This window comes from Copadichromis virginalis, linkage group LG19 (assembly GCF_057382275.1).
Source record: "Copadichromis virginalis isolate Kocher_CV1m ecotype Utaka linkage group LG19, C_Virginalis_male_GT1.1, whole genome shotgun sequence".
NCBI classification, from domain to species: Eukaryota; Metazoa; Chordata; class Actinopteri; order Cichliformes; family Cichlidae; genus Copadichromis; species Copadichromis virginalis.
In genome coordinates this window covers 780,134-800,219 of record NC_140636.1, presented here as the reverse complement: position 1 = coordinate 800,219, position 20,086 = coordinate 780,134, and the positions used below count along the sequence as shown (strand labels likewise).

The following is a 20,086-nucleotide window of genomic DNA, read 5'->3' as shown; positions in this document are numbered from 1 at the left end:
TAGTAACGCGACCGCATCTTCTTGTTAGTAACGGTAACGGCGTTGTAACGATAGAAATAGTAATTCGATTACTCGTTACTGAAAAAAGTAACGCCGTTACTTCTAACCCCGTTGTTCCCATCACTGCTCAGGAGGTAGAGCAGGTCATCCTCTAATCAGAAGGTGGGAGGTTCGATCCAGTCTCCAAGTATCCTTGGGACAGATACCAACCCCAAGTTGCTCTCTGATACAGCAATCCGATTATTGTTCAGCATCTGCAGACAAGTGGGAAACCATTTCTTTACCCCCAGTTTAAAGACAGCGCCATCTATGGACTCGTTCTTAATTCATGTGTCACTGAGTTCCTCAAACTTGCCATAAAAAAGCAACAGGACAACTGAAGTTTGAGCTTCTTCACACTTTGGCCCAGAAGTTTTAATAAGAACAACCGATCAATGTCGTTATCTCTTTATTGTTACAATGCAATCAAACATCAGCATCTATTAGCACAGTGTAACAGTGTAACAGCCCAAAGTAAATCCAACATAAAAGCCTGAGAGGAGGAGTGAGGTGGATGTTCAGGTGCTCGTTTTCTTGGGTCTGCCTCTGGATTTTTGGGCAAGTCCAGGTGATGTCTGGGTTCCCATTTCCACAAGTCTGGATTTGGGGTCACTGCTGGGCACCTTCCTGGATTTCAGAGTCTTTTGGGGACTTTTCTTTGGTCTGTCTGCAAAGTTAAATTCAGCAGGCTGTCAATCGTTTAACCCAAATGTTGTCATGTAGTTTTCATTCATAGCCTCTGCTTCAGTTACTCTATTTAGAGATACATTGACAAAAACTGGTGCACGCTGAAGAGGAAACCAACCGTTCTTCTTTGTGACTCTCTTTTTCTTGACGGGACTCGAATCCACCTCGCTCTCCTCCGCTCTATCCGCTGCCATCTTTCTTTTGGTCGTCTTCTACAGAGAGAGAAACACGATAAATATGAAGAGAAGCACCAGTCGGTGTGTTGATGTTGACTAAAAGACATTACTTTAAACCTGGGAGTCCACTGTGGGTCCTGTACAGTTTGTTTCTACAGAATATGTTAAATCAAGAACAAATGTGAATAAACATGAATATTTCCCACATAGATAATTACTGTCAAACTGCCTCATGCCATAAATTGAGATTTAATTCTATTTTTACTGAACTGTATTAATATAGTGCCAAATCACCACCATCGCCTCACACTAAGTTATTCTGTACGGTAAAGATGCTACAACCACACAGTGACAGTGGGAAGGAAAACTGAACAGGAAGAAACCTGGCCCCCGGCTCAGGGAGGGGCATCTGCTGTGAGGAGGGGGCACAGGCAAGAAGAAACACTGTAGTTCATCCAGAATCATCATTTAGCATAATCTGAGGTGTTTAACAAGCCTACAATGTGCATGCCCATCTAGCCTTTGTTAACAGGAAACACACACATGTAAATGACACAAACCGAAGAAGCCAGCAGCTCGCAGTCTCAGCCAACAGCAGCCACAACATCCTTGCAGCTTTATGATGGATGCAAACAGTCGATCCAGGCGTGCACTGATGATTATGTGCGTCTCACTGACCCCGAGCTCCTCATTATAGACTCTCCTCAGCACTCAAACTCTGTGCTGGAAAACTGCTACGTGAAGTTCTATCACAGGTATGAGGAAATCCCAGAGACTCCCCACAGGAAACATGTCATGCACTAGAATCTGACTGTCGCCATTACTCTCCTGATGTAGGGCTGTGACACTCTGCATCGACTACAACATGGACCGACCTGGGTTCATTCAAGGTGAAATGTACTTTGTAGAGCTTCCACAAACACGACGGCTGCTGAAGAGTTCTTCATAAACTTATTATGTCTGTCAAAGCAAACACGGTATGTCCTCAGGAAGTACAGGTGCCCCCAGAGAGAGCGATGCGCTTATCACAGGCAATCAGCTCCTCCATCCGCCGCCGTCCTTTCTGGGCCTGTGTAACGAGACTCCGCCCACTGCCCCCCTTTCCATTTTTGCCTCCATTTTGACAATTGCTACCTCATGATCACCATGCGGCACCCACTGAGGTGAACAGATTGGCGGGATAATTACATACAATAACAAGCACCAGGGCCCAGTAACCCTTCGGCTGGCAACACCACGTCCCCAGTGGCAGCTTCCATATGCACAGAGAGCACGTGGGGGAGTGACGGGGGGGAGAGAGGGAGAGAGAGAGGGAGATGGGGAGAGAGTGAGAGACAGGGGAGGGGGATGAGAGAGAGACAGGGGGAGGGGGGTTGAGAGACGGGGGGGTAGAAAAATGGGGAGAGAGAGAGAGGGAGATGGGGAGAGTGAGAGACAGGGGGAGGGGGGTGAGAGAGAGACAGGGGGAGGGGGGTGAGAGAGAGACAGGGGGAGGGGGGTGAGAGAGAGACACGGGGAGGGGGGTTGAGAGGGAGACAGGGGGAGGGGGGTTGAGAGACGGGGGGAGAGAAAAATGGGGAGAGAGGGGGAGAGAGTGAGAGACAGGGGAGGGGGGGTGAGAGAGAGACAGTGGGGGGGGGGGGTGAGAGACAGGGGAGAGAGAGAGGGGGGGGAGAGTGAGAGAGAGACAGGGGAGGGGGGTGAGAGAGAAAGACAGGGTAGGGGGGTGAGAGAGAGACAGGAGGACAGAGAGAGTCAGGGGGAGTAACACATAAATGTTAGGTTGTAGCTGAGAGCTCCAGCATCACGTACAGAGGCGATGATGTTTGTCCTGATGAGCACCAGCACTGAGAACAGTCAGAGACGGGCTGCTGCATGCAGACACATGAAGGGAAACTTCTTATCAGCTGAGGCAAAGACAGCAATGCTAATGACTCCAGTTCAGCTGCTTTGGTCTTAATGAAATTAACAACAGGTGCACTAGAGGGGCAACAACGAGACAACTCCCAAAGCACTAGCATGAGGAGATACCAGGCTTCACAGCCAGTCCAGCCACGGCCAGGTCTGCCGTGTCGCCCAGCACAGCCATAACCCCCCTGGGGGGTCCCTAACCCATCAGCAGGAACAGTATCTGTTTCTTTGTGCGAGGAGGAACACGACGAGCACTATAAGAGCCGTCCACAAGGTTACTGGTGTGAATGTCTCTGACAAAACATCCAGGCCTTGTGATCACTACCCAGCACCACGGAGCCCGAGTGGCATCGGCCATAATACCAGACTTGGCATTTCATCAAACCATGTGGCATCGCTTCATTCTGGACACGCCCCTATGACCACAACAATCTGAAGAGACAGGCGACCCCGAGGTGTTGGGGGAGGGGACTGTGAGCAGTCCCTGGAATGGACATCAAATGTGTCATCTATAGGAGCCTACACACTAACCCTTCGACCATAAAGACAGCTGGAGGATGGACACTAACCGAGAACAAAGTGAACTGGTGGATGAGTTAATGCAGAGGATGCACAACAACTACATATTATACAGTTCATAGATGTGAACTGGACACAATGATGCCTGAAACCATGAGACAGTTACTCCTGTCATCACCAAACAAAGTTAGAAGTAATTATGATGAAGCGACAGTTGTTCATTTCTTAGTCGACTAAATGAGGAAAATAATTCGACGGTAAGTCAGAGGTGTACACCCCCACAGGCTCGAGCTCAAATACTGCATTTTCTCGCTTCCCTCTAGAAACAAGTAGGAGCGCTGACCTTGGTGGGAGGCGCCGCTGCTCCACTGGCAGAGGTGAACTCCAGCTTGCCGTCCTCTTTAGGACCGATGGTCTTCAGTCCAGCCTGCAGGATAGAGCGCAGCTTGTCGTAGGGTGGTTTGGCTGTGTAGCCCAGAGACTTCACCTCCTCCATGAACCGCTGTATCTCATCTGCAACACAAGGAGAAGCCCGCTCATCAGAACCCTCACACCTTCTTGCTCGTTCGAGACCATCAGGTCATCCATGTTATTTTCATCAAACACTTCATAAACAAAGTCATAACTTAAACACAAGCCCCCCCCCACTGTTGTCACCATAGTGTGTTGCATTCAGATGTCAACGTCAGGCTAAATGTTGTGTGGTGGGACTTTCTTCAGACTTGGTGCACACACACACAGACACACACACACGGAGCAGAAAACAACAGTTTGCTCGTGCTCAGCACAGCAGAAGGACGGAGGTGCGACGTCTCCTCTGAACCGACACGCTGCCTTCCGGTCAAAGCACCAACATTAAAAGGCAACTTTTAGCACAGTCGGGCAACAATGTTGCCATTTACTGCCGCAGCTTGTGGCCTGTACTTCTATCCCAGTGAGAGGTCAGGTGGTCACTGCTCAAAGGCAGAACACCAAGTGGCGCTGTCACTTGGTGTTCGCTCGCTCTGTGGTAGAGTATCACTTCCTGTTCCTGCTCAAACACAGTGGTGTTTCTGAGTAGCTTATCTGCTTAGCAATTTAATTAACAACTTTTAAATACATTCTTTTTTCATAGTATAATCTTCACGTGCTTCATCCGAAGCACACTGTCTGTGTACTCACTACCTAACTTATAGCCAAAGTATTCACTCACTGTCTCTGTACTGTTTCGCTAGCTTAGCTTAGCTCGTAGCCGACTCGTTAGCACCATGGCTACTTCTCCTGTCCCTCCTGCACTTTCTTGCTCATTGTGTCAGATGTTTAGTTACTCCTCGGCCTCCTTTAGCAGTAATGATATCTGTAACAAATGTAGCATATTTGCAGCGCTGGAGGCCAGGATTACTGAATTGGAGACTCGGCTTCGCACCCTTCATTCACCCATAGCTAGCCAGGCCTCTGTAGCTGGTGCAGCCGAAGATAGCGTAGGCCCCGCTAGCTGTTCCCCGGCAGACCCCAAGCAGCTGGGGAAAGAGGGCGGCTGGGTGACGGTGAGGAGGAAGCATAGTCCTAAACAGCAGCCCCAGGTACACCACCAACCCGTTCATGTGTCTAACCGTTTTTCCCCACTCGGCGACACACCCGCCGGGGGTCAAACTCTGGTAATTGGCGATTCTGTTCTCAGACATGTGCGCAACAGCTGGAGTTCATGCATTTATTACTTCCAGGCTGGACTACTGTAATTCATTATTATCAGGAAGTCCAAAAAACTCCCTGAAAAGCCTTCAGTTAATCCAAAATGCTGCAGCAAGAGTCCTGACAGGGACTAGAAAGAGAGCAGATTTCTCCTGTTTTGGCTTCCTGTTAAATCCAGAATTCAAAATCCTGCTCCTCACATACAAGGTCTTAAATAATCAGGCCCCATCTTATCTTAATGACCTTGTAGTACCATATCACCCTATTAGAGCACTTCGCTCTCGCTCTGCAGGCCTACTTGTTGTTCCTAGAGTATTTAAAAGTAGAATGGGAGGCAGAGCCTTCAGTTTTCAGGCCCCTCTTCTGTGGAACCAGCTTCCAGTTTGGATTCAGGAGACAGACACTATCTCTACTTTCAAGATTAGGCTTCAAACTTTCCTTTTTGCTAAAGCATATAGTTAGGGCTGGACCAGGTGACCCTGAATCCTCCCTTAGTTATGCTGCAATAGACGTAGGCTGCCGGGGATTCCCATGATGCATTGAGTTTTTCCTTTCCAGTCACCTTTCTCACTCACTATGTGTTAATAGACCTCTCTGCATTGAATCATATCTGTTATTAACCTCTGTCTCTCTTCCACAGCATGTCTTTATCCTGTCTTCCTCCCCTCTCCCCAAAGGGGAGACAGATGGCCCCGCCCCTCCCTGAGCCTGGTTCTGTTGGAGGTTTCTTCCTGTTAAAAGGGAGTTTTTCCTTCCCACTGTCGCCAAAGTGCTGCTCATAGGGGGTCATATGATTGTTGGGTTTTTCTCTGTATCTATGAAGCGCCTCGAGGCCACTTTTGTTGTGATTTGGCGCTACCGGTATATAAATAAAATTGAATTGAATCATGTTAGAAACACATGAGAGCAGCCAGGAACGGACGAAATGAATCAACTCACACTTTACTGATGATGCTGCTGTAACACACAAACCTTATCAAAGAACACTAACAGTACTGATCATAGCTGACAACAACTCCAAGGCAACTTAAACTCCTTAAACACTTAAAATAATGGAAAGGTAAAATGTTCGACTAATCATGAACTTGATATGATTTGAAGTCACACGGTTTCAGACTGTGGGATTATGCAGGGCATTGTGGTTTTCACAACCAGATCAAGACATGAGCATTCATGATGTGACAAGTGTACAAAAGTCTACAGTATATGAATAATACGGTGAGGCACGTCAGTGTGACCAGCTCAGCGCTGGTCCATCGCAGCCACAGAGCCGCCGCTGTCAGTCTGTCTCACCTGGTTTGTCTTGAGAGGAGAAACACTTGGCCATGAACTCGCTTATGTTTTCTTGACTCCTGGAGGTGAAAACGTTACACAACTTTCTTTAATACACATCAATCTGTGTGAACTGTACAACACAAAACAAAAATGTAAATAATAAAACGTACTGTAGAATTGTATAAACGGCAACGTGTTGCTGACTGGAGCACCCAGGCTCTGTGCTCAGTTTCACATACCGGATCTTGGCGTCTCTGACGTACAGCGGGTCCTGCAACTTGTCCTCCCAGGGCAGCCGGCCACACAGCCACTGAACCATGCAGTAGGACAGGATCTCCAGGTCGCTGCGCCTGGACGCGGCTGTTAGCAAACATGGCGCACGTAGCAACATTAGCAATATCAGACACTTATGTACATAATAGCATCCAGGTTATTTCCACGTTGTACGAGATGAGGAACACCAATCAGTATCAGTGTTGTTCTTTGGCAAACTTCAGCTGGAGCAACAACGCTGTGGCTGAACACACTCAGTACTACGACTGCGGCCCCAAAGGTAAGTCAGTCCAGCACACTGCCGTGTTAAAGTGCTCTGACTGCACAGCAAAACAAACATGGGTACTGTTTCGGTCTCTGGGCGAACGTGGGGCCGTGTCACACTCTACACTCTATGGTGCGTACTGAATCCCAGTTTAAATGGGGAGGAAACAGCCCAGCTGTTCCAAACCGTCCTCACTAAAATGGTTTGAAATCCGTTCACACTGATTTTCCTGTTCATGGTTAAAAACATCAGAGCCTGCCGACTCTTTCAGATTACCACTCTGGTTTTGTACACCATGTTGGGCGTCATGACTACTCGCGTACGTTTGCACCTACATGCTCCTTTGTGGCAGTCGATGCTTGTGAACTCGATGGTACCATCGTGACATTTCTTGGGGTCTTCCTTGTACTCCTTGGGCAGACCTTCAGGTGCGTACCTATAGGCCAGTCCATAATCTACCAAGTAAACCTACAGTTGACAAACACAAAGATTCAGGCATGCACACACATACACACAGTACTAATCCATGTTTTAGCAGTGTTCACTGACTGTACACAGACAGGAGACACACGATTTCAATTCTAATTCCAGCTCCATAGCACTTTATTATTCCTCAGTTTGCATTGTGCTTATATTCTCTGTGGCTTTAATAAAGAAATGTAGAGCAATAAAAGCAAACCTACATTCACCACCTCCGAGGAAGAGCAGGAAAAACAACCAGAGCCAATATTAAAATCCTGAGGGGCTGATTTCCAAATTGTCATTTATAAAAAGCTCCTTAATAACACCACCGATGATACATTATTAATCTCCAAATTAAATATTTGCCCCTGCCCCCACCTTATTTGCAGCTCTGTGCTCCTGCCATCTAATCTCCCCCGTCTGAACACTCTGGCTTCACCTCCCCCCGTCACAAAAGCCTAATTGAATCTAATGAAGCAGTGCGAGTGTGTTCCAACCAAAACCAGGCTCCTCCTCCTGCCGATGCACAGGTCACAGCGGCACTTTGTAAACTGTCACAGTTTCAGTCAGCACGCTGGAACTCCAACTGACCTGGTTGGGATCGCTGTGACTCAACATGAGGTTAGACGCCTTCACATCAGCGTGCACGTACTCGTGCTCGTGGATGTACTCCAGAGTATCCAGCTGCACAGGAACAAATACTCCATCAAATACAGAGTACAGACACATCTGTGATGTAGCAAGACCCTAGTACAAAGTAATCACACTACATGGTTTAAATATAATGTGCAGTTTGCTGCTCAGCCCGTCATCACCTCACTGAGCAGCAGCCACGTGAAGCCAAACCTGTGATCACATTACGAGGATTTTATTAGCAACTCGATTCATTACGTTCAGTTTCAGAACATAAACATTTGTCTTTTTTAGAGGGGATGTAGCCGGGCTGAGCACCACAGAGCAGAGGAGAGTCTGACCAGAAAAGGTTTCACCTCCTCCACATAGATCTTAATAAACTAGAGCGAACGGGAGACGCGCTGGTATAAGAGAAGCGTGGGATTTCCAACAAGAAAGAGAGTCACAGTAAATGACTATTTCACAGTCTATCCAGTGTCACTGTGACAAGTCTTACTGGACTGTGTAAACAAATTACTTCATTGTTGGTATTTTCATGCAAACAAAGGATTTTCGATCGGAAGCACAGGTGCAGGAAATCTGCTGACGTTCGCGTTTCCGTAAAGCGGTGTCAGATTACAGTTTCAGCTCACTTTAAAAGCAGAAACAATCATTCCAGGATGAGCAGGAGAATGCTTCTGACCCACAATCATTAACACAACCGAAAATACACTTGTGTGTCTCTTTGGGAAAACCCATTTCCTCCCCTGTGCATCACTAACTCTGAGGATGAAACCGCTTGTTATTCGACCCTCATCATCAGTTATTTTCAGTTTGCGAACAACGTTCATCCTCAGGATGTTGGTCATGACCTGCTGTTTACAACCTAAGTGATTCAGACTGAAACAACTTCATCGTGACAAAACCAACCAGTCGAAGGCCGAGCTGCAGGACCAGCTTTCTGGGAAATCTCCTTCCGCATTCCTCAAACTTCTTCTGCAGGTCTGTGCCAAGTCTGTCGATGACCATGAACCTGTATCTGGTTGGGACAGAGAGCTTTGTTAGCAGAGCGTCAGAAAGGCTGCAGCTTTACCTGTTACTGTGAGGAGAACGCAGCTGTTTCACTTTACTTCTTATTTGGTGTTTTCTTTCATCGAGCTTTCAGGACATTAACACAGTAAAAAAATAATAAAATATTAAAAACTGAGTTGTAAAAGGCGTAAACAGGGAGATTAGCTTAAATATCGGAGTTACTATAAGTGCACAGAGGAGGTCAGGAGAGGTGATGCAAGGGCTGAGGATAGTGCTAACTATGTGACCCAGGCGGGACCAAAGCTGATGCCTTATCAGGCCACTGGGCCCTTATGAAACCAGTAACAAGTGCTACTACTGAGATCCACTACATGGTATCAGGCGGTGCCAAAGTAATCCACTGAATGAATCAGAGTGAGGTCTGCTATAGAAGGCAGAGACCTGAGCTGGGAAAACACAGGCTCTAATCAGCGTAATCATGCCCACCTCTCCTTTAAATCTGTGTGTGACTCCATCCAGTGTGCAACATGCAAACACCATGGAGGAAAAGTCAAACACAGTTGATGCACAGCTCGAGCTGCGTGCACCAAATATAACTGCTGAACCTGAACGACTGCACGTCACACAGAGGGAGGAGAGACGGGCTGCATCATTACAACCTGAGACTCGTCCCCAGCACTCACACCCTTACCTTTGACCCCCTCTCTCATGTCGACCCGAGCCCCAGTACCGGGGCACGCCCAGGTTCTTCAGCTTCTTGGACTTCATCCAGCTCTGAACTGCAGGGCAAGAGTAAACGTATCAGACACGTACATGAGCTTTTAATGTGTGCATACATGAAATCAACAACACAGGAAGTAACTCTGTGAAGCCTGGTGCTGGTTTAAGTGGGTGATGGATGTGAGACTCCAAGTAATAAGAGTATAAATCAGTGGGGGAAAGTGGCCAATATGGCCGCGAGCTAATCTGCTGCTGGGACAAATATTTACCAACAACGTGAGACTCCAGCATGAATAAAATATGAGGCTTCGGTTCCTTAGTCATATAACAGTTAATCGTCAGGGGAGACTGACATTTGGATTGTTATTATATAAAATGCAAAGCGGTGGCCCGAGGGCTGGCGGCGCTGCCACCAAACGCTTCCTTTCCTTTGTAGGGCTCCTCTGAGCCTCGGCTGCAACACCATCTTTTAATTAAGAAACTTGCCTCTCTTTTTATTTGTTTGCCCTGCTGGTGAGACTCTTGTGTTATGATCGCAGGGCTAACTTTGGCTCGCTGACAGTGTGTGTGTTTATAGTGTCTGATCATGTGACTCACTGAGATCCGGCTTAGCAGCTCTCATGTAAAACGCGAGCTCGCAGAAAAGCGGTCCATTGTCAATAGGCTCCTGTGGACAGATCAACAGGTACATTAGGTCTGCAGACCCACAACAGCACACCGGGCTTTTGTGTTTCCACCCTTCACAGGCAGAAAAAAGAAACAATCCAGAGTACAGCTCACAGCACGGCAGGCCGGTTCCTTCTCTTCCGTTTAAACATTTAAAAAACAAACAAAGTGCAAAAACTGGTTGTGTGTTTAAATCCAGGTTCACAGACTGTTACATCTCTGACAGTTAGGAGCAGGTCCGTGCTGGGAATGAGCCCCAGCAAGCGGTCGTGCTGCAGTTTCAATAAAAAGATTTAAAATGTTAAATAAATGTTGAATAGCTTCCACAGTTTGTTTCAGACAGCGACAGCACAAATAATTAGAGTTAAAGTTGGAATAAACACAGTACAGGTAGAGCTTTACATTTGGCCCACAACAGCCATCACGTCACTTTTTAACAGCAACGCCTGCAGCGTGCAGATGTGAGCCTGCAGTGGGCTACAGCACAGTGGAGCTGACGGCGCTTTTATTCAGGCCACGCTCGCTGCTGTACGTCTCTCCTCACATCTCGACAATGATTTGAACCAAAAACGTAAAATTTGGATTCAAACGTTGCCACTGATTCAGTTCAGATCTTGGGTGATGGGGCATCCCCGGGCTTTTTCTCCCCGTTTCTCCTCCTTAAGAATAGAAACAGGGAAATGGTCACAGTGCAGAAAGCGCCTTATTGGCTGCAACGTTTGCACTGTGATCACTTCTCGTGACACTTCAGTGACCAGCAACTGGACAGAGCCATCTGAAAGGTCCATGGTCAAGGCCTGTGCTGGCTGCATCGCTGCAGTTAGTGAACAAATAAATCGGACGATTCTCAGAGTCAAATGGGAGAGACTGATGAGTCTGCACATTAGAGCAGAAAAGCAAGTCAAACAAGTCAAACAAGTCCTGTCAGTATGTGAATTATTTCTGGACTTAATCCAATGAACTTATGCTGCCAATTAAGTCTTAACTCTTGATGGGCTTAACTAAAGTGGAAGTGTTATAGAATAGAAATTGATATGTCATAAAATACAAAGGTTGAGTTGGCTTTGGTAGCTACTTTTCTGTGAGTAAAGACAAAAGTATGTGACGAGTAATAATGCCGGGACTGGAACAAACTTAGTCCTACCACTTTGATGACATAGCGAGCGTCAGCACCCACGGGGTTTGCAGAATTTTCCTCGGCTGGGGAAAACATGAGAGGGAATATGTTCATTATTTACAGTATTTGGTTGACACATGCTTAAAATCTTTATTCACTTTTATTCAATATAAAGTTTGCAGCTCAAACTCGGATGTTAACTAGAACTAACATACAAATAACATTGTCTTTCTTACCCAAGTATATGACCCCAAAGCCCCCCTGACCGATCGGAGCCCCCAGCTTCCATTCCTTCTTCATGGTGTCCTTCAGCACTTCTCCAGGAGGAAACTCCTCTGCCAGTTTCCTCTTGGCAGGGGCTCTGCCTCTGCCTGCCGCCTTGGCTTTAGGGGGCATCTAACACACACAGCCACGGTGGTCGTTAGTGCTGCTCCATCGTGATGGAAGCAGAGCTCCAAAATAAAACTAAGCTAAACATCGTTGTAAACACAACAAGAAATGGAAACTTGTACTTTTCGGGTCACATCAGAACCATGTTTTTATCTGTACCGAAGTTAGCTAACCACATCCTGAGTTCCCCATCACCTGCTAATGTGTGCAGCCTATACGAGACACGAACCGCCTGTTAGCGTTCAAACCAACAGAAAGAGAAACAGTAAAGCGATGGCGTCGCGCGAATCCCGCACCTTGCGTTGTTCTTTCGAGGCTCGTTAGCTCTCATGCTAACTGCGCGGTCTTGTGAGTAACCGTGTGTCACATTAGCGCCTACATGACCCGCTACATGACGCCGTCCGACAGCACACGCTCCCGAGTCGCTGTGGTTGGTTCCGTTAGCGTACACATATATGCGTGTATGACAGAAACATACCGTCGCTTCGTTGTTTATGCTTCCCTGTAGGAGAAACTGTACACGGACCAAACTTCCCGCAAAACTACCGGTCAGGAAGTGACGTCCTCGTACCGCGCTATTTTATTGGGGGAAGTCGGTGCTTCACTACTGCGTGAACAGCGACGAGCTGTCCTTTCTGTTAGCGTGAAGAAGTTTAAATACGCATTTAATCCCCGGGATCTCTTAATATATGAAAGATGTAAATATATTTTAAACATGTCTTAATATAAGAAGAAGTGCAGTTTCAACAGCAACTCTATTTTCTGCATTTCTGCTGCTGAAACCTGCCAACATGACTCCTGTGGGCTCAGTTCTAATAAAGAAATATGAGCTCAGACTGTCCTGTAAATATAAAGCAGAAAGTTTACAGAAAATGCCTTTTTTAATGTGGAACCATCATCCATCCATTATCTGCTGCTTATCCTCCATGGGGCAGGTCTTCAGTACGTGATCAACTATCAGAGCTGTGTTATTAATTTCTTATTGTTTTATTATCAAACCATGGACTAATATGTCCTATTGTGCTATTTAGTTAAGTCCAAATCTGTGTTTGATTCTGTAAATTTATTTAATTTTGGAAAGAACAACAACATTTAATGTTAGGGCTTGTGCGTAATACTTTGCAGTCAATAACTCCCTGAGGTGTAGAACCATGAGTTTTGTGATTCCTTAAGTCAGTAAAAGGTCATCCAAAGTCACTTTTTGTCTTTATAATAATGAAAACATCTCACCCAGTTTGTAGGCAGTGCAAATATATCAGAGTAAAACACAGTCCGCGCTGCTCATAGTTCAGATTGTGTATATTTGCACCTAAGTGATTAAATATATATGCTTTTGTCTCCATGCACCATAATGATGTGTTTTCCACCCATCCAGCCACACCAGTACTGCTTCATCTTATAAGGCACCTGAGAGAAACAGAAGGGGAAAGTCTTATTTTCTAGGTTAAGAAGAGCATTCATTAATTTCACTACTGTCACTGTATTGCCCAATCAAAAGTCTTAATACCTCTCCCCAAGGGCGTAGATTTGGTTTTGGCATCGGTGGGGACGGATGATTCAGCCATTGAACCCTGTCCTGTTTATTTTTTTTCCTTTTTGTCTTTGCTTCTTGATAAAAAAAAAAAGAAGAAGTAAATACACTTGCCTACATATGCTATTCTACATGCTTTTAAACCATTTAAAATTACAATTCATAGTTTTATGTGTGAATTATATAATGTTAAGTTACTATTAAACAAATGACTGACTTTAGTTTACTTCAACCATATTCCATATAAATCAGGTATCATACAAAAATAAAAATAGCTTCAAATACAGTCGTGACAATAAAAGAATATGACTTTAAGGACTTAACAACATTAGTTCAGTTATAGTGCACCAACATCTCTGACACATTAGCACTAAGGGAACACTCAGTGACCTGCTGGTTTTTGTCCATAAAACTACTCGTCTAAGATGACCACAGAGTAAAAGATCTCTCAGCAAAATGATGCAACATTTTAGGCACTATTGCCCCGATTAACTCAGTGAGCTGAGATCTTTTATTCTAAACATGAACTACTGTTACAGCAACAGACATGGACTACATGCCCCACACAACAACTCAATGTCCACTATGTGAAGGAGCCAAACACAGGCCTTCTCCTCTCGTTAATCTACAGCACCAAATCATCATCAGTCACCTGTGAGCTCTCCTCTTCACCTCTGTCCGAGCTACATGGCAGAGCTGCCTCTGTCACCTGATGAATAACAGTGAGACACTCCACATACATGCAGTCACACATGTGCTTCAAATACAGTCATGAACCACCAGGTCATCCTCCAGTTTCACCTGTGATCTTGTGTCACCATCACTCTCTGAGCTCTGTGTTGGTTCTTCTGTCACCTGACAAACATGACAAACATGACAATAAGAATAAAACGTGCAGCTGCTTCAGTGTTTCTGTCACTTTGTGCAGATCTTGACTCGTCAGTAATGTTTGTAGGCTGAGTGCATTTTAAAACTGTGCAAACTGCACTACAAGGTGGAATATCTGCAAAATCATGACGACCTCATGATATTTTGTCTCAAAAATTAACCCTATGAATATGTCAGTGCCATTAGGATGAAATTATTGTGTCACCAACATTTTAATGTTAGACGTATAACTTTAACAGCCTCTGTAAACTAATATCCTGGCTGCTCGAGGCTCCGTTTTCTCTGACAGCTTCAATCAAAATGAGAAACGCTGCTCTGAGACTGAGAGAACTAACAGTGCTGCCTGCTGTGCAGGTAGTTTCCAAAACACGGTATTAATGGGTACATACTTAGACTGATGTGGGCCAAAGCCTAGCATCGCCTGTAACGTTATTATGACGGACACATTTTATGCGTTAAGTGACTCACAGGTTTATATGAAAAACACTTTCTTATATCCAGCTTCTTCCTCTTTGCTGCCGTCCTCCTCTCCTCCTCCTCCTCACAGCGCAGGCTTACCGCTGCTGAAACTAAACAGAGCTCCCTGAAAGGCTCAGCCAATCACATTGGCCATATTTGTCACATGACGTAGGACTCCAGTAGAGCACGTAATTTAACTCTTTCTGCACCGCTGGGTGAATGAGACGCTGACAGATCGTTTTTTCTTTCTATAAGGTTTGTTTGTTTTTACTCGAAGAGATCGAAATGTTGGTGGGGACAATTCAATAACCGCTGGATATTGGTGGGGACGTGTCCCTTCCGTCCATGCCAAATCTACGCCCTTGCCTCTCCCCTACTTTCATTGTGTGCCTGTATAGCAGAGTTTACTGTGGAAGAAGTGGGTGATAATGATGAACAAACAAAAATGAAAAGGTGGCACTAAAAAGCTGAGAGAGAAGACAAAATTACAAAAAGATGCAGCAAAATGTGTCTAATTTAGTGACTTGTTATCTGTCGAGGCTGCTGCATCGTCAACAGTGGTAACAGCAACAACTAGTAACAAGTGCTCACAGGCTGAAGAACCTACTGCTGCTAGTGCCCTGTGTGGAGAAGTGCAGCAGTCCTAACTGCTATGGGCTTGAAGTCGGCCTCTAGTGTTGTCACATCCCCATTGAGTTCCTGATGAAGGCTCTCAGGGTCCTGTTGATCTTGTACAGTTCTAGGCCTTCCAGGATCCAGCTGTGGGCCATTGAGTCATAGGCCTTCTTGTAGTCAATCCAGGCAGTGCACAGGTTGGTCAGCCTGGTCTTGCAGCCTTGTCTGACTGCTCGGTCTACCAGTAGCTGGTGTTTTCCTCCTCTGGTATTCTTGCCCATCCCTTTCTGTGCCCCACTCATGTGTCTGTTCATCTTAGCCTCTATGATGCCTGACAGGAGCTTCCATGTGATGCTGAGGCAGGTTACTGGTTGGTAGTTGGAGGGGACCGGTCCCTTCCTGGGAAGAAGCTGTTCTTTAGTCTGTTGGTTTTGCACCTGATGGGTCTGAACCTTTTTCCAGAGGGCAGGATGTTGAAGAGGTGGTGGTTAGGATGGAGGTGGTCCTTTATAATTGCTCTGGCTCTGGAGAGACATCTTGAGCTGGAAATTAAGTGCAGGTAGGAGAGTGTACAGCCAATCACCTTCTCTACAGTTCTTATGACCCTCTGTAGTCTCTTCTTGTCAGCTGTTGTGCAACCAGTGTACCACACAGGTGGCACAGTAGGACACTAGGAGGTCAGACTGCAGCCTGTTCCATCTCAGAACCCCCAAGAAGTGGAGGCGCTGCTGGGGTTTCTTCACCAGGGCTGATGTGTTTGTGGTCCAAGATAGGTCCTCAGATATGTGGGTGCCGAGGAACTTAATAGAGGATACCCTCTCCACAAAGTCACTTTTATGGAGAGGGGGGGGCATCCTTTCTTGTTTTGTTGGTGTTTAGGGTGAGGTCATTGTAGTTGGCCTGTTCTACAGTTGTGCTCTGTCGCACTTTACTGTACTTAGCACAATAATTAGAGTGGCTGCTGCACTTTAGCTGTTCATTTGCGTGTTTGTGTGTTTCTAAGAAATGTTCTCTGTAAGAAACAAATTACTCCAATGAAAAGTTCATTCTTGTAACTGTAACCCTTGAAAAACCATCATTAGAGAAGCTTGGTGGGGGCTGCTGCAGAGACGAAGGTCGGCCGTGCTTCAGTGGCTGTTGCAGTGTGTTGTGTCAGGTTGGCTGTGATCTGTTGTCTCTGAACTGTCTCCACAAACTGCTGCTTCTGTATTTTGTCTGTTTCATTCTGTCTTTTTTGACATTGTCAGGCAGCTTGCAGAGACAGACACTTCAGTGGGAAACTCAACCAAAGTATTTGGATAACTAAGAATATTTGATCGAATGTGGTTACCTCGGTAACTTACCTGTGTTTGTCTTATCCAGAACAGCCCTGAATTTTGTAAATGAATCTGAATAAGTATGTAAATGTGCAGAGCCTTACCTGTTTTCAGTGTGTCATTCGATCCAAACATATTGGGTAACAGTGCACAGCTCATGAATAAGATATTGGTTCTTCAGTGTCGCCACAGACTGAAGACGTTTCACATTCACGAGGGCACGTCGTCACTACTTCACTCTTTTATGTTACCAGAAGTACTTCAGTAGCTGCTGTCACAGCTCCATGGATAGCATGTAACGTGACCGACGCTGGAGTTCCCATCCTGACTAACCATTGGCCTTCTATTACAATAGAGCGCTCCGTGCTGCAGTCCTAAAGTAAAGAGAGGCGATGACCAACTGCAGTGATGATGAGCAGAACGATGACAGCTCAGGACAGCCCAGAAGGAAATCAAAGCGAAGTAAAGGAGGAAAGCATGTGTGCTTCCCTCCGGACGAACAGCTAGTGTCCAGCTTTGCTGAGCATGGGAACGCTGAGAAACTGGGTGAGCTGCTGTTTAAGTGATGACGTTCAGTGATGGTGGAAGTGTAGCTCTCACTTCTATACCTGATTTAAGCTCTTAACATCTCATTAAAAATGACCACTACATGTTATTTTAGCATCTTAATATCTAAAGGACGTGATCAATCCATGATTTCACTAAAAGAAGTAAATTAAAGAATTTTACATATTTTATATTTATATTTGAGATTTTGAATCAGCGATTTGAATGTATTTGTCAAAAAGATGCACCTTACATCATGTTAGCATGTTACTCTTATTCTGTCCTTGAAAAAGCATCAGACATGTAGCAGAAAAGCTGAACTAAAATCCAGTCAACTCATGTATTATTTATAACAGGCATTTTTAGGGATTATAACAAAAATAATTTGAGGGATTTTGCAGGAAAATAATATTTGAATATTTTGCCTTTGTTTGCTCCTGTGAAGACAAGCATTAGTAACTCCTGCTTTTTTCTTTATTTATCATTATTTTGAACCCATTTTAATGGAGACTTTCTGTGTTCATGTTCCTCCATATTTCCTCTGGACTGCACACAGTAGTTTTGACTGACCTATACTTGGTGCATCCACATTAGGGGATCACCTGTGCACACTATCCACGGGGATCACCTGTGCACACTATCCACGGGGATCACCTGTGCACACTCAGACCTCAGTGAAGAATCAAATGTTGTCTCTCACGTCAGCTGGATATAAAGCTGTGCTTGATGCATTAAGATACGTGATTGGTTGATTGATCATTCAGAGACTGACATTCATGTCCTTCTCACTGACAGTTCCCTGCAGTGCACACACACACGCACACACACACACACACACACACGCACACACACACACACACTTACCTTAAGTACTTTTGCATGGTTGCTTTTGCTCACTAATTGCAGAGGCATTAAAGCAGTGAATGAGCAGATTCTCCTGTTTCAGCTGACAGCAGACTCACCTTCACAGAGGTGTTGCTGGCCTATCAGGACAGCTGCAGCAGACATCAGGTGACGCCCAGGGAGCGCATCCTGCAGCAGCTCCAGGTATGCAGCCTCACGTCAGCTCCTGATGGATTCAGTCATCTTATCTTATCTTATCTTTGACACCCCAGCCGCTGGTCAAGCCCTGCAGACTCTCTAAAGCAGCGGTCCCCAACCCCCGGGCCTCGGACCGGTACCGGTCTGTGAGTCGTTTGGTACCGGGCCGTGAGAGTTGAGGCTCAGGTGTGAAATGTCTGGTTTTCAGGGTTTTTATCGGTTTTCAGCGTTATTTTGTTATCGTTTTTATCGTTTACTCGATTTTCCTGGGTCTTTTCAGTGTGTTATGAATAAATTCTCTTTTTTTCGGTACCGGTACTAGTTTTATTTTGTTGTATTTATTCGCGACACCTTAAAGGCCGGTCCGTGAAAATATTGTCGGGCATAAACCGGTCCGTGGTGCAAAAAAGGTTGGAGACCTCTGGTCTAAAGTGTCAGTGAAGCCAGCGTGCCCTTCTTTCCTTTATGAGCCTCACAGCGAACTCTGTGAGGGACATGTTGTAATGTGTGTTAAAACTGTGGGCTGCATTAAACAAAATGAGTAGTTTTCAGAAACAAGGGCAGTTCCTGCAGTATGAACATATTTGTACCTGAACAACATTAGAAAACATCTGAATTCAAAGCTCGGCCACAGAGCCGCGTATCTTAAACCAACAAAGTGAAATATTGCTTTAAAAGCAGTGTGTGTAACCTTGTTCTTCTATGCAACATCAGCAGTTCTGCTGATAAAATAAGCGTAGCATGCAATGATATGTCGGCTCTGCAGAAAGGATCAATATCAACTGTGACCTGGTACAGTTCAAGCCTCAGACGCTGTCACAGCCATTTTATCCAAACAAAGGCACTCTCAGGTATGATGTCAGAGCATCGTATCACGCTCAGTCTGTGCACACACATACTGAAGTCCTGCGCGTAATTGAAATGATTCGGTTCCATCAACCTCAATCAGGCTTATTGCGACACAGCACTGACAGCATCTCCACTCTAAACAAGAGGCTAAGAGCAGGTTAGAAGCTCAAGCTAGTATGAATGCAAGTAATTAACACCTGTAAATAAAACGTGCACAGGTAGAAAGAGTGTACGGCCCCGTGTCTAAGTTAATACTGAAGGAAAAGACACTGACAGTAGTACGTGCAGTACCAACAGTCATTCTAACAGTGATGATTCTGATAGAAATCCCATCCCAGAGGTTTTTAAGGTGGCAATAATTAAACCATGACTTGATCCTGCTGTGGTGGCTAATCACAGACCGCTCTCTAACCTCTCTTCTATTTTTAGAAATTCTTGAAAAAGCAGTTTGCCTGTTATAGACGGGTCCACGGTGCACCTCTGGCATCTTAGAAGCACACAGTGGGGGGAACAGGCTGTCATTTCTAGTTTCATTTTAGTGGAGGGAGAGAGAATATCAACCAAAAACGCTTTACATAACAGTTAGAATTATAGAAATGGGATTTGCATGTCATTACATGAAGTAAATATTTAGTCCCCTAGCAAAGTATGAGTGAGTACTTGGTGGAGAAACCCTTACATGCACAGCTGTAAGACTTTTCTTGTAGTTGGCAACAGATATGCACACGAACCTCTCAGGAGGGATTTTACAGAAACAATCCTTCAGGTTTCTTGGCTGCCACTTGGAGCTTCAGCTCCCTCCACAGATTTTCTGTCGGTCTGGATCCTGGCGAGGCTACTCTGTGACGTAGCCATAGTCTTGTTGGCTTGGTCATATGTCGTGGGCGGTTATCATCCTCAACCCATCTCAGTGGAAGTCCACTGGCCCGTCAGTGTGAGGTTGTCCTGTAACCTTTGCAGAGAAACAGAAATAATGTTTGGACCTTTGTGCTTTCCTGGGGGCAGCGGTGCTGTTTGGGTCATGCT

The 20,086-nt window shown here is 45.6% G+C and overlaps 1 protein-coding gene and 1 long non-coding RNA gene across 5 annotated transcripts; both read right to left on the bottom strand.

Moving 5' to 3' along the window:
• Positions 1-431: 431 nt before the first annotated feature.
• vrk1 (VRK serine/threonine kinase 1) lies at positions 432-12,388 on the bottom strand. 4 transcript variants are annotated; one of them, XM_085441444.1, is made up of 13 exons: positions 12,294-12,388; positions 11,662-11,821; positions 11,453-11,508; positions 10,240-10,309; positions 9,614-9,701; positions 8,821-8,929; positions 7,870-7,962; positions 7,152-7,284; positions 6,449-6,638; positions 6,297-6,355; positions 3,676-3,845; positions 845-938; positions 432-706 (listed from the first exon to the last, which is right to left on the bottom strand). In XM_085441444.1, exons 2-13 carry the CDS (start codon positions 11,819-11,821, stop codon positions 558-560), a joined length of 1,371 nt encoding a protein of 456 aa, XP_085297570.1. In that variant the 5' UTR covers positions 12,294-12,388; the 3' UTR covers positions 432-557. The 4 variants fall into 4 exon arrangements, with proteins under 4 accessions (XP_085297570.1, XP_085297573.1, XP_085297572.1 ...); XM_085441447.1 differs by having other exon boundaries at positions 6,518-6,638; positions 12,294-12,385; XM_085441446.1 differs by lacking the exon at positions 12,294-12,388 and adding an exon at positions 12,112-12,250.
• A 514-nt stretch (positions 12,389-12,902) lies between these two features.
• On the bottom strand, positions 12,903-14,807 carry LOC146685320 (uncharacterized). The gene is made up of 4 exons (XR_014916723.1): positions 14,703-14,807; positions 13,999-14,201; positions 13,323-13,423; positions 12,903-13,222 (listed from the first exon to the last, which is right to left on the bottom strand). It is a non-coding gene; the product is annotated as an uncharacterized LOC146685320 (long non-coding RNA).
• Between the last annotated feature and the right edge of the window lie 5,279 nt (positions 14,808-20,086).

Coding starts and splice junctions, on each gene's coding strand:
- vrk1 (XM_085441444.1), bottom strand. CDS start 11,821: ATGCCCCCTAAAGCCAAGGCGGCAGGCAGAGGCAGAGCCCCTGCCAAG. Junction 7,963..8,820: donor TGCAGCTCGGCCTTCGACTG/GTTGGTTTTGTC, acceptor GTTCCTGTGCAG/CTGGATACTCTGGAGTACAT. Junction 6,639..7,151: donor CGACTGCCACAAAGGAGCAT/GTAGGTGCAAAC, acceptor GTTTGCTAACAG/CCGCGTCCAGGCGCAGCGAC.